The following is a 13,930-nucleotide window of genomic DNA, read 5'->3' on the forward strand; positions in this document are numbered from 1 at the left end:
TTGTGTGAAAGTAGGTGTACAGGAACAAGTAGTCTTATTGGTTTTGCACTTTTTTTCGCCGCAGGCCACAGAGCAGTGTATGTTGGCGTCCATGTTCCTCTTGGAAGGGAGAGCAAACGAAGGCATCGCCACCGAGGACATAAACATCACCGAAAGAAGAAAGAGAGAGACTTTGAGGAGGGGAAGGAAGATGGCAGGGAATCTCCTACATATGGTTGGAAACACTCCCCCTAAATGTCTTGATCTTTATTTGCCACCTTCAACCTTCAAGCCTTCAACTGTGTTTATTCATACGGGACTAGCTTCAGACAATACACAGAAACCCTGACGATACACAATGGATAGACCTAGCTTCCATTTGGCATACGTTTTCAATTTATTTCACAGCACACTATCTGCTACCTATACAAATGTTCTTTCTAAATAGTTACAAAGCAGTAACTGGCCGGCACCGAATGGGCATTGACATGAACTTTTAATGCAATATGGAGGCTATTAGACCTTAATTTAAGACGCACTAAAAGCTGAAAGGTTTTCAACAGTGTACAGATTGCCAGGTACAGATTGCACCATCCTGCTTTAGCCTTCTCTGACACTCATAGAAGGCAGTGACATTTTAAGTAATCTGTGCGTGCGTTTGTGTCAGAAATTGCTACATCACCTCAACTGCAAAACTTATAAGCACCCAAACAATGCTGTGAACTCTGTCATGGTTTGAGATGGACTCTTGCACGCTTTCTCAGCATCAAGGCTGCAAATGTATTCCTTCTTAAGTATTATAATGAAAGCAGTTACAGTGGTGTAGTGGCCTTTCTGCACCCTACCCTAAATATTATTATCTTTAGAAGGCATTAGGGCAGTTGTACTGGCCAACCACAAGCACATATTTTTTATTACACTAAGCACAACAAATTCTGTTTCATCCTACTACTATTATGATGAAATTGAATCTACTTTAAGATGCTTGGTGGAGTTTACATTCAACCTCCACAGGTTATTTTAATAACAACTAACCTGAAGAGTTTTTCTTGTATTGTAAATATGAACATTTGCCCTTTTTTTTCCTGTTACTCTTTGTTCAGACACGCCATCCCAGCGGGTCCAGTTCATCTTGGGTACAGAGGATGATGACCTGGAGCACGTCCCCCATGACCTCTTCACTGAGCTGGACGAGCTCTCCTTCAGACATGGCAATGCCACTGAATGGAAGGAGACTGCCAGGTCAGAAAGCAACACAAGGGACAAACGGCATGACGCTAACCGCATGAAGTGAACGCAATACAGAATGATGGACCTTTTCAAACTTGATAACTGGGACTCCTTTGTATTTCCTGTTGCAATGCTTGTTCATGCAGTATCTGACCACAAGTGAACTTGTTGCCCTAGCAACAGAGTGGCAATGAAAAAAGTCTATGAATCTGTTGGCTTTTTAAAAAAAATTTATAGAAGTATTAGTTTTCAGAATTTGTTTTTTAATGTATCTGTACAATATCTATAGCATAATTATTTAATATCATTGGCTGGAAACTCTGATTAGGTATCATGATCATGGCTATCAGTCACTATCGGCTTCAGTTACAGTACATGTGCACATTTTCAATACCATAAATAAGGCGGTCTTCATAAGGGATCTGAGGAGACCCAGACTAAGCTCACGCTCAACCAAGGGTCATTTTACTCAAGTTTGAAATTATAAGTGTGACTATAAAAATTACTTTATTTATATAGCACTTTTAAAAACAGAGTTTTCAAAGTGCTTTCACAGATTCGCAAAGCATAGACATGACCCAAATGGCGGCAAACAAAAAAGACCATACCATAAAAGCTTTGAACACAACCAAACCAAACCAATAGCCAAAAAGGACAGTAGAAAACAAACAAACAAATATATATAAAATCTACAAACAAAACTATGGGGACAAAAGAACTGCACAATAGATCATAAAAATAAAAACGTAACCTAATTCATGATGTAATCTATATTATTTTTTGTTACAGTAGAATTAGTGGATTCACTAACAATTAAGTATCTGTGTGTTGTGCTCTTGGTTTTAATCTGCAGGTGGTTGAAGTTTGAAGAGGACGTGGAAGACGGCGGAGAGAGGTGGAGTAAGCCCTATGTGGCTACGTTGTCACTACACAGCCTATTTGAACTGCGTAGCTGCATACTCAACGGCACAGTTATGCTGGATATGAGGGTCAACAGTATCGAGGAAATTGCGGGTAAATTTCTCATTGAAATATTCATATCATGTTACAGTATTTCTTATGTAGCAGTGGGTGACTTGTACTTCCCTGTCTCTGTACGACTCAGACATGCTGATTGACAGCATGGTGGCGTCAGGCCAGCTGAAGGAGGATTTGCGCTACAACGTTCGGGAAGCCATGCTGAAGAAACACCACCACCAGAACGAGAGAAAACTCAGCAATCGCATCCCTCTGGTGCGCTCCTTTGCTGATATAGGCAAGAAACATTCTGACCCGCTCTTGCTTGAAAGAAACGGTGAGATCCAACAATGCACTCGCATTTCTTTTTCCTCCATTTTGTTTTTTTTTCAACCTCTGGGGGAATTGTTCCTAAAAAATCCACTGTTCAAATCCCTCAATGCCATCGTAGAAGGTGGATGGTTAAAGTGAGTAAAATCTAGAGAGTCGGTCCAAATAATGAAAGAGAAATTTGGGTGCTACTGACTGTGCTAACCTGTATTGCTGGCCTGGCTTGAGGTATTGAATTAATGATTGTTTTCACTCCAAAGGTTGACACTCAGGAAATATTGCTTCAACTGTAACTGGAGTCAGCATTGTGTGTGTGTGTGTGTGTGTGTGTGTGTGTTTTTTGTTGTTTTTTTTACTGGGCATGGCCGCAGTGATGTTAATGTGTGGTGTGCATTTTAAGAACTTGTGGTTTCTAATAATGAAAGAAATATCACATTCTACACTTTCCGGCCGGTTGTCCTTGTTGGGCGTGCGGTTTTAATTTAATTAAAAACGCAAATGTCAAAATGATATGCTGGTGATGATGTGCGTCTTGTGTGAAATAAGTATGTACGGTGTAGGATTTATGACTGGTCTGTTGTGGTAGAGCACACGTTTGCTTACTGTGCACTGACACCGTGCTAACTCATCCTCTCCTGCATGCAAATCTCTCTAAAGTCGGAGCTTTGCCTTACCTCCGACATGTTGTATGATTTGTTGGTTTGAAGTTGAATGAGACAAGCCGTTTGGCCCTCGTGGACCCTCCTACATATCTCACTGACTCATTCTTAGTGTCTTCTGCTCACAGCCATGCTTTTCGTTCAAGCACGATTCTCTCTAACTACACCTCTGCCCTGCTCTTGCTGCCCACCCCTTCTGGCTGCGTCTCCTCCAGATACCACCTTTTGTGATGTACTCCTACTTCATATGTTTTTCCTCTCTGCTCCATCCCTTATTCCTTTTCCTACTCCTCCTTTCTCTCCCTTCTCCTATTCCCTTTCTGCCATTGTCTCCTCTATTAGGAGAGGGCCTGTCCTCTTCCCGTCTCTCTCTCCACAAGGCAGGGGCAGCTTCTTCTGTCACCAACCTCTCTCAGAGACGAGAGTCCAGGGTCTCCATCCTGCTCAACCATCTCCTGCCCTCTTCTTCCTCCTCCAACATTGGGCACGCCCCAGGCCCTCCGCTCCTCACCACCTCTCAAAATACCCCATTTGACTTCCTCTCCTCCTCCCAAACCCACGGCACAGGCCTTGGCCCTCAAGGCATCCCTGAAGTGGTGGTTTCTCCTCCCGAGGATGACGACCCTCAAAACTCTGCAGAAGAGGCATCCTCGCCAGAGCTGAACCGGCGACCATCCTCGGCATCCCAGGGCTTCGAGATGCTGCCCTTAGAAGGCAAATATCTGTGTAGCCTGCCAGTGTGAGTCACTGCTTGAACAGAGAACACTAGCACTAGCATGAAAGCTATGCTCCCTGTTTAGGGGACAGTTCACTCTAAAATTAAAAATGTTACCTGTTGTGCTATTCATCATATAGAATGTGTTGGTGTAAGTTCCCCAGATATTGGACATCTCTATGGCTGATATCTCTAAAACTAGACAGTTTGCACCAAAAATAACCTAGATTAATAAATGGCACAACAGGTAAGAGGAAAAAAATATGTATTTTTGATTTGGGATTGAACTGTACCTTAACTTTCAACCCTGCGGCCATCTCATCAATAATCCACAGCAAGGTTCACTCGCTCAGACGCTTTTCCCAGTATTTATCCACAGTTTTTGACACTTCTCTCTGCCTCATAATTCTTGCTTCTCTCCCTTCTCTGTTTACATCTATTCCAATGACCTATTCTTTTCTTCTGATATCTCTCGTTCTCTGTGCACTCCAACTTCTATACTACTTTTTGCCACTCAAGCTTCTCTCTGTCTCTTAACACATTTCTTGCTTGTCCATGTCCCCATTCACACCCCGGACATTGTTGCATGGCTGCCTTCCAAATTGTCTTTCTCCCGTACTGCATCATGAGTCCCGTGGTTTATTTCCATATTGCGCTTTCTTCACCCATCTTTCTTCTCAGTCAAGGCATTTCATGTAAGCCCTGTTTGAAGGGATGTCTCGATCATTTATATTTTTGTTGAATTTACCTTTTTTTTTTGTATATCTTTTAATCTTGATTATCTGCTATTATCATACGTATAAGATAGGTACATTATACAGTTGTCCAATTCAAACTTGCTTTGGTGAGCACATGCATCTCGGAAGAAAAATGCCAATTCAGGAAAGTTTTTAAATCCCATAATTGTCTCTATTTTCTAAATGATCGACCAAGTTTCAATATTGTTTTTGCCGTACACTGTGGCCTCTTTTTTTTTTTTTTGTTATATTTTGTTCTAAGGTCACTTATTTTAAGTCATTTTTGTTTAAGCCCAGTTCATCGGGGCCTTTTTGATTAGCCACATTTTCAGAGCACAATTTATAATAATGAAGGATTTCAAATATATTGAGATTTTTATTAGTAATGGCAATCAATGTCTAAAAAAAACAACCTTAGTCTATAACACAGATCTTATATATGGACTCCGGACATCCTTATATGTGTTTTATCCCCAAGTGACTGTTCCATGTTGAGGACACACCAATATAGATGTCATGCAACTTGTGCTTTTCCCATTGCATCAGTTGGCACACATGCCCTTTCTTCTCACCAATTCCTAAGTGTAAACATTATTTTCCTCGAAATACGAGTAGGGAGGGTAAAGGGTGCCAGCAGCATGACTAAATATAAGCCAGAGACCAGGATGGTTTATTAGTGCTGTATGTTCTAAAATATTGGCACCTGCAGTGACTTGTTCTTCCCAAACCAAGACTGGTCCGTTATTAATAGACTACGTTTGCCTTTCACTGTGTGCGTCTGTGTTTGTCTCACTCTGGGACTGGCTCCATTTCAAAGTATGGGTCATTTGGTTGGCGCTGTATCTAAAAGGTTGGGGTGGTCTTATTATAGCTAAGGAGCGTCTGTAATTGTACCCTCTTCTCGGAAAATACATAGTATTTCACAAGAAGTATGCGTCTTGACATCAGTGTGTGGGTTATTATTCAGAGAGTGGTTTCAAGTCTTCATTATCACAGTTTAGTAACACAAAGTTGTTAAATTAGCTCTATTGTACGTTGACTTAAAATGGCAACTGTCTGACTGTATTGAACTGATAGATATACATGTAGTGTTAGACAGTCAAGCGCCCTTGATATCCCATTGATAAGTTTTTTTAGATGAGTGAGGAAATAATTCTTGTTCAACGGTGTGCTTTTCAGATATGTGATGTCATGGTATTGACTTGACCGCTGGCTATTTATACAGATACAGGCCATGGATCCATTGAGCATGAAGTCATAGGTGGAATACCTGTACACTTGCTCCATGATATTCTTGACCCTGTTTGAGAGGTTTTCGAAAACCCTTAACATTTCCCTTAGACATTTTTCGAAAACATTAATTTTTTTATTAAAGGGTAACAAATGTAATATTTGAACGTCTTTAATCTAGACTAATTGGAACCTAGAGTAGTTGCATAATCCCTGTACGTTAAATGCATGCATAAATCTGTAAATCTACTACAGTATGTCATTTTTTTTATTACCCTTTTTAATCTGAAAATTCCGAGTGCTACCAGCTCCGTTACAAGTCAGAAATGCTGTATAATTTGTTATTTTTGTTACTGTTTTGCATATGAAAGGGGATTGCAATGACGCCACGTTTTAAAAGACCAGTTTGGGGGAGCATTACAGGGCTAAGCTTCCTGTACGAAGCATGATGGCGATTGCAACCTAAGCTAATCCCTCCCTTATTCCAAGAGGCTTTGTCAGGTATGTGAGCAATCATGCTCCTGTTCAGCAGTTGCAGTTACCCAGCATCCACCGGCCTTACTCCAGGGTACAGTTCAAGGTTGTGGATCACTGACCAAACCACATGCTGTTTATATATGGCTCATTTTAATTTGGTTTAGGATTATTGTAAAGGAAAAATGCAGCATATTGTTCAAGCCTTCTATAAATCTACTTCTGGCTTGATTACTTTTTGAAGGTGAAATGAGAAATGTATGCATGTATGTGGGGGAAAAAGGAAACCCTGGTTAAAAAAGTGTTACTTCAGAATTTCAGAGCATAGCATGCAAATGCTATCCTTTTGATTCAAATACACGCCTACCTCATTTCATGTCCTGCTGTCATGTCACCTCAAGTGCTAGCGTTTCCTGTATCTGGTATGGCTCAAATTGCATCAGCAATGTTAGTGTGCAATCAATTATGCACAGAAATATCAAAGCATCACCACTTGAAGGTGCTGAAGTCAGAGGAAGGTGAACTGTCTGGCACATCAAAGACACATGTAATCACATTTAATTGTAAAGGAAAGTGGATAATATGATGGAATATTAGCCGATACCAACCTGAGAAGTAAAGAAATTTACTGGTGACATTCTAACTAATGAGGCTAAGTGGCTGCATGTCATTGACACAGTGATTAATTGTCCTGCTCTTATGACCAAAACAATGTAAACATTACACAAAAACGGGACTGATCATTTTAACTTGTAAAATTGTGCCTTCAAGATTTTATGTCATTCATTTTTAAAAACTCTTCTGACCAAATAAGAGTTCACCACCTGTGAAATTGCTATCACATTGTCACAGATGAAAATGCCATGGCAATTTTAATTCTGAGTAGAAAGAAACATTAAAGACACATGGCATTTAATAAATAGCTTTATGCAATTAAATCAGAAATGGCATTTTGATGGTGATGCACACTGCAATTCTCTATCGTCTAAGTACTGATGCAATGTCCATCAACACACTGTCTCTCCTTCCCTTCCTCTCCCCCATTAGGACCTCTGGTTTCTCCGAACTCTCTCCCAAACAACCTGGATGGCAACAAAGCAGTGGAGAGGAGACCTTCCAAAGTAGGGGTCAGTAGAGAAAGCAGCAGTGTCGACTTCAGCAAGGTAACCTAATCACAGTACTGAGCACAGAAACAGTCCATGGTGGAAAAGCCCATGAGTTCATCAGTGTCTTTCTTCAGTTTCTGGACGTCCATAGACATTTAAAAGGTCTGTGTTTAAATAGCCTATATGAGAGCCACCATCACATACCCATCAGCGCTCCTCTTGCAGGCTCAGTAAGAGGCTTCACCTGTAATGGACTAAGAATGAAGCAACAAAGTAAAAGACTTTCATCGTTACATAACTGTTTAGTTTTGAAAAATCCTCCCTCGCATGGCCTCCATTCATACTACCATTTTCTACTTCATCCATTAAATAAAATGGCAGGCCGCCATAAATAGTTATCATTATAAAACCATCCATTATGACTGCCAAAAAATAATGTGCAGTGTGAGTAAGAGGATTCAAAAGAGCGATGAAGGCACAGTCTTTTTTACAAAGGGAAAAATAAGTTGTTGCCATGCGCAGATCAATATGCAGCATTGCACAAGAGAGATCTATTCAAGAAAATGAGACTGCAGCTGTCTTCGCTCAGTACTAGGTAGTCCTACATGTAGCTACTAACTTTCCTCATCTTTAATTAGTTGTCAAAGTGCCCAACCAAACTGCATGTGTGTCCTTCTAAGTGAGTCACTCGTGCTTTCTCTTTTTATTATTCTTATTTGTTTGCTTATCCAACTCAATAATTTAATTTGTTACATTGATTTCAGGTGGACATGAATTTCATGAAAAAGATTCCCCCGGGTGCTGAAGCTTCCAACGTACTAGTGGGAGAAGTGGACTTCCTGGAGAAGCCCATAATTGCTTTTGTACGACTGTCCCCTGCTGTCCTCCTCACTGGTCTCACAGAGGTGCCAGTTCCCACAAGGTACAATCATTTTGAATTTAATGACATGAGATTCTTTGGCAGCAACTTAAATCAAACTGACAGTCATTTGTAAAAGCCCAATTCACATGTGACTGTTGTAACCAGACTATAGTTCTAAAAACAGTACATCTGTGTCCACAACCTTGTTTTCCCTCTCTTTAATCTCTTTACGAACATGAATAACATGTAGTTCTGTGAAGCTCTAATGCTCATTACGCTCCATTTACAAGATGATGCCTTTGGAAAACAGAGAGACACTTTTGCAACTTTTGATTATTTGTCTTTTTCAAAGGTTTCTTTTCCTGCTTTTGGGTCCTCATGGCAAAGGGCCCCAGTACCATGAGATTGGCAGATCCATGGCCACACTAATGACTGACGAGGTGAGACAAAGATTTTTTTTTTATTTCAGCTTGACATGTCCTGAAACTGTATAAATGATAAGCTTTGTTTTGGATTTTTTTTTTTTTTAAATCTTAAAGTATTGCAGAGATGTTTAATAACTCCTCAAAATATTTTCTATGTAGATTTTCCACGATGTGGCATACAAGGCCAAAGACCGAACGGATCTCCTCTCGGGCATAGATGAGTTTCTTGATCAAGTTACTGTCCTGCCGCCTGGAGAATGGGACCCCACAATCCGGATTGAGCCCCCCAAGAATGTCCCATCTCAGGTTAATGACTTTCTGTCAGAGAGTTGTGTGTGTGTGTGGTGTTTTACAGACTTATATAAAAGGAAATGCCATGTACAATAAACAGAGGTACTGACGCGGAGATCATTAACCAGCTGCACAGTACACACGGACAAGACCTCATAGCTGTGGTCTGGTCTCACAAACTGTAACCAAGATGTTTTACCTGTGTATTTTTGTACATCACACTTTGTCATACGACTGTAATCACAATTAGAGTGCTGCCCCCTTATGGATTTAGAGCATCATGGCAGCAAAAGAATTGAGTTGTGTGCAACTATGTCATTTTTAAATATCTTGACCTGCAGATGAAAAGGAAGCAACCAACCCAACAAAACGGCGCTGCGCCTCCAGCTGGAGAGCTGGAAAAGGAGGAGGACCATGCAGGACCTGAGCTGCAGAGGACGGGAAGGTGAGTTTGCCACCTCTTATCCTCTTATTGGCACAGCATTGAATGTTGATGAGTTGAAACTGTCAATGAGTTGTGAAAGTTACATACATGCGTATTTATGTAAAAAAGTTAAATGTTCTTGTTAAACACAGCTGCAGGGAAACGCTCATCAGGCCTCTTACCACTAACTTCTTTAGTGGGTTATACAATTTGTATTCGTTCCGGGCTCGAATGACTGCAGTAGTTATGCATATTTATCAGCTCCAGCTCCAATCGGCAGTTATGGGAAACATGACACCCAGGTGGACGTGCTAATTGTCGCCCGTTGTACTGTGTTTTCGTTCTCATCTCCGCCACAAATTCAGTCCATCTCCATCCAAGTAGCGTGTAAACATTACTCCAAATTAGCGTTTCAAAAAGACTGAATGAGTAAAAAATGATATATATTTTTTTAAAGAAGTAACCAGCTTAACCAATTCACTGGCCTCCATGCTGCTTTCTACTGTTTACTAACCTGTTTTTGCAGCATGTTCCTGAGGTTGAACTTGACGTGTACAGAAAGGCTTGATCGTCAACTTTATCCAGTGGGAAATGGACTTGAGAGACTAAGGACCTCATTGTAGCTCTTTAACTTACAGGGACTCATTTGAGGTTACAATAATTAAAATGTCCTCTCTGCAAACACTCTGCATGACAAAGACATGTGTTGCAAGACATTTTTACAGTACATGTTTCTTTCTTACCCAAAACATAATGGTACTTGATCTATGTGCATTCAGTTTAAGTTTTTGGAATTATTTCTAAGATTCCTTACATGTCAATTAAGTACAATATAATTTGGAAATGTTAAATTGGATAACCTCAACGTCACTGTCTTTTTAAAAAAAAATTTAAGCTGGTACATGTCTACTGTACTCTGTGAACTCAGTTGCTGACATTTATGGGTAACTCATGCTAAGTCTCTAGAGACAGTAGAAATGGGGAGAGAGGGAGAGAATGTGTTTATTGTGAGGTTATGAAACCTCAGACAGAAACATGCACTCTGCGCGCGCGCGCACACACACACACATCAGTTTCGAGGCACTGTATTATTTACAGTTTCATTCTGCTTTTAACTGCTACTATAAAAGGCTCATGTTATGACGGAGCTACTGGAGGACAAAGGAATGCACGGAAGTGTAAGAGGGCTAATATCAGGAAAATCTATCAGAAACCGTGGCTGTATAGAAGAGACTGCAGGCGTTGTGGAGGTAGGCAATAGAGGGTATTGTAGAGGTGTGGGGGGGAAATACAATTTTAAGAATACCTCCCAGCAGAGCAATTGGACAGACGTCAGAAAAGAGGAAGATATACAAGGTCAGAAATGGAATTGTTCAAATACACTGTAGAGCGAGGCAGCCAGACGAGAGGGCAGCACTACCCGTGTTTAGGTTTTGAGTATTGTAAAGACGCAAACTCAAGCCTCAGCCTCAATGTTAATTCAGTGTTAACTTTCAGTGTTGAGACCTTTTTTTAATCGGGGTTCAAGCAAACACTTACCAATTTACTCAATTTGCCTCAGCACCTAGAACATATTATTGTTCAATAAGTTTTAATCACATTACATTTAAGAAACTGCAATTTAATAATTTCAACACGAAAGGTTGTAAAAAATTAACACAGAATTACAATGTACAGGTAGTTAGTGAAAAGAGACCTGCAAAGATCCTTTACTTAAATGCCTGGAAACATTTAGAATTTGTATTTTTCAATTTGTAACCATGAAATCAGTTATCTTTTGCACTATTTTATAACTGAAATAATCTCTATGGAATTGATAGTTAGATCACTGCATCATATCATGGATTTTTTTGTGCCATTAATCGAACTGTGTTCTCCTGCCACTCCGCCTACCTAATGTACTGATGTGTTATTTAATCATTTATGTTATTCTATAATATCCTTGGGCACTCCTACTTGACGATTCAAACAAAACGTTCCTCTTCCAGGATATTTGGAGGTCTGGTCCTGGACGTCAAGCGGAAGTTACCGTTCTACTGGAGCGACATCAGAGACTCCTTCAGTCTGCAGTGTCTAGCCTCCGTCCTGTTCCTCTACTGCGCCTGCATGTCCCCTGTCATCACATTTGGAGGTCTACTCGGGGAGGCAACAAAAGGCAACATAGTGAGTCTCAAAGCTTGACAGTCAAAAGTCAATACTTTTCTTGAGCCCAGTGGGAATCTAACCCGTAACCCCCGTTTGTCTCTGTGCAATGTATACTTCAACATCCAGAACATAGTACAATTCTGTAATCATATCTATACAATTTCTGCTGGCACTGTCAAGGAAAGCCACCATAATTTTTCAACCACTTCACTGTGCTATCACATTCTCATCTAGGTGGCTGTCTTTCACTGTGAGGTCTGAAATCACTGTCCAAATTAGGATATGATGAATATTCAGCCTCCCATGCACTAATCTGTTATCATAAGGCAAGCTATATAGTGTCCCTCCTTTTTAACCAGATGTCCTTACTAGGACAGGGACTGTTGGCACAGTCTGTGTGCTGGTGTGTGTGATGCGTTTGAGTAAACTCAGCAAGCGAGGGCTACACACTGAATGTTTCTGCTCCACTGACTTGTCCAAAGACATATCTAACAACCGTTTTTGTCTAGCCTCTCAGACGCAGCCCTGAATGTTAAATCACAAGTGTCTGTCTTGTTGGGTCTCTTCTTCACCTCTCTCTCTCTTCTCCCTTAGTCTCTCCCTCTCTATCCTCCTTTGGGTGGATTTATGTCCCACATCCTCACTCCCTCCCTCTCCTGTGTTTCTACAGAGTGCCATAGAGTCTCTGTTTGGGGCCTCACTGACGGGAGTGGCGTACTCCCTCTTCGCAGGCCAGCCACTCACTATTCTTGGCAGCACGGGCCCTGTTTTAGTTTTTGAGAAGATCCTCTTCAAGTTCTGCACGTACGTTCAAGCAAGTTTGCTTCACAATAGTCAAAATACTCATAAGACAAAAGGGTCTACAGAGTTTGCAACATTTTGTGTTTTTAAATTATTTCATTGTCCTATGGATTCCAATCGTCTAATCGGCCCTAATGTGCTTGTGTACCTGAATCCATTCCCCATCGATTTCTCCACCTTTGCCTGTCTTTCCCAGTGACTACAAACTGTCCTACTTGTCGCTGCGGACCAGCATTGGTCTGTGGACAGCCTTCCTGTGTCTGGTCCTTGTGGCCACAGATGCTAGCTCTTTGGTCTGCTACATCACCCGCTTCACAGAGGAGGCCTTTGCTGCACTCATCTGCATCATCTTCATCTACGAGGCTCTCGAGAAGCTCTTTCACCTAGGGGAACACTACCCTGTCAACATGCACAATAACTTGGACAATCTTACCCTGTATTCGTGAGTACTTTCATATTGACGTTTTGTATTTTTCTTTTTTGTCTTTTTTAAAGAGTTAGTTGAATAAACTATGATATTTTCTGATTAAATATGTTCAGTATATGCATGAACTACTTTGATTTAATGCATTATGCTGTGTTTACACCGAACGTGGCGCGAAAAGTTCAGCTTTATACTTGTTATCCATAGTTCCACTACAGCGTTTGAATGACTGCTGCGGTCGGCGCTACTTACGGGGGACCGGGCAGCAGTTTGAATCAGAAATGGCAACGGGCGGAGCTTCTCAACGCTGATTGGCTGACTCAACTATCACTCACACTATTTTTTTTTCGCCAGAGTTGGGATATTTGAACTCACGCAAATTCGCCCAGCGTCAAACGAGCTGTTTGCACTGCCTCAAACGCATCTATTGCGCTGCAAGAAAAAAAGGTTTTTCGCTGGGCAGTGCGTCTTTGCATTGACTTTACATGAAATGTGGTTGCGCGTCAAATTCATGCCGCGTTCGGTGTGTCATCTTAAAGGGTTGCATAAAGTAGGGTATTATGCACATAAGAAGTATCCAATTAAAAATGTGCTGCTCCAGCTACTGGACACTATAATGATAGTGCTTGAACCGTTCCCAGTCCATGTCTTTCCCAGAGCTAAAAATTACCCCCCTGCAAAATAAGGATTTTAAAAACAACCGATGCCAGAAGATTTGCTGCATCCTTTGTTTTTAATTTACTTTAAAATGAACCAAACTTAAGCTAAGCATCCATACTATGCTCAGCATTTGTTTTCTTGTCCCCAGGTGTCAGTGCTCTCCACCAGTCAATGCCTCGGATGAGCTCATGCAGAAGTGGAACAACACAGGATACAGCTCAGACTCTATCTCATGGAGCAGCCTCAATGTTTCGGTGAGACCAGCACACAATGATCTCCATTGTCGTATGCAGGAGTCCCACCCATGTTTAGTATGTGTTGAGCAAACAGACATCATCGGCTGTACATACTTTCTCACACTTGCATCAACTCACTAATTCACACCGATAAGTTGGACACATTAACAATAATGCAACAACTGTACAAGAACTGTTACTGGTCTGCAAAACCAACTGCTAACATTAATACTGTCAGTATTGAA

General features: G+C 41.0%; 1 protein-coding gene across 7 annotated transcripts in view; it reads left to right on the forward strand.

Annotated features, from left to right (window-relative positions):
• LOC137784443 (sodium bicarbonate cotransporter 3-like) overlaps positions 1 to 13,930 on the forward strand; it is a 36,316-nt gene that overhangs the window by 13,899 nt on the left and 8,487 nt on the right. For 3 of the 7 annotated variants that reach the window (XM_068575086.1, XM_068575088.1, XM_068575087.1), the window contains exons 3-16: positions 65 to 214; positions 1,083 to 1,221; positions 2,063 to 2,223; positions 2,315 to 2,503; positions 3,498 to 3,869; positions 7,359 to 7,474; positions 8,182 to 8,339; positions 8,632 to 8,719; positions 8,864 to 9,010; positions 9,337 to 9,440; positions 11,408 to 11,582; positions 12,235 to 12,368; positions 12,562 to 12,807; positions 13,598 to 13,703. In XM_068575086.1, the coding sequence (XP_068431187.1) occupies positions 65 to 214; positions 1,083 to 1,221; positions 2,063 to 2,223; positions 2,315 to 2,503; positions 3,498 to 3,869; positions 7,359 to 7,474; positions 8,182 to 8,339; positions 8,632 to 8,719; positions 8,864 to 9,010; positions 9,337 to 9,440; positions 11,408 to 11,582; positions 12,235 to 12,368; positions 12,562 to 12,807; positions 13,598 to 13,703 (2,285 nt within the window). The remainder of the gene's footprint in view (positions 1 to 64; positions 215 to 1,082; positions 1,222 to 2,062; positions 2,224 to 2,314; positions 2,504 to 3,497; positions 3,870 to 7,358; positions 7,475 to 8,181; positions 8,340 to 8,631; positions 8,720 to 8,863; positions 9,011 to 9,336; positions 9,441 to 11,407; positions 11,583 to 12,234; positions 12,369 to 12,561; positions 12,808 to 13,597; positions 13,704 to 13,930) is intronic. The other 4 variants (XM_068575089.1, XM_068575090.1, XM_068575091.1 and 1 more) reach the window with 4 other exon arrangements.

The sequence above is a fragment of the Clinocottus analis genome, unplaced genomic scaffold (genome assembly GCF_023055335.1).
Source record: "Clinocottus analis isolate CAN_PGR_092001 unplaced genomic scaffold, fCliAna1.0.p SCAF_14, whole genome shotgun sequence".
NCBI lineage: Eukaryota > Metazoa > Chordata > Actinopteri > Perciformes > Cottidae > Clinocottus > Clinocottus analis.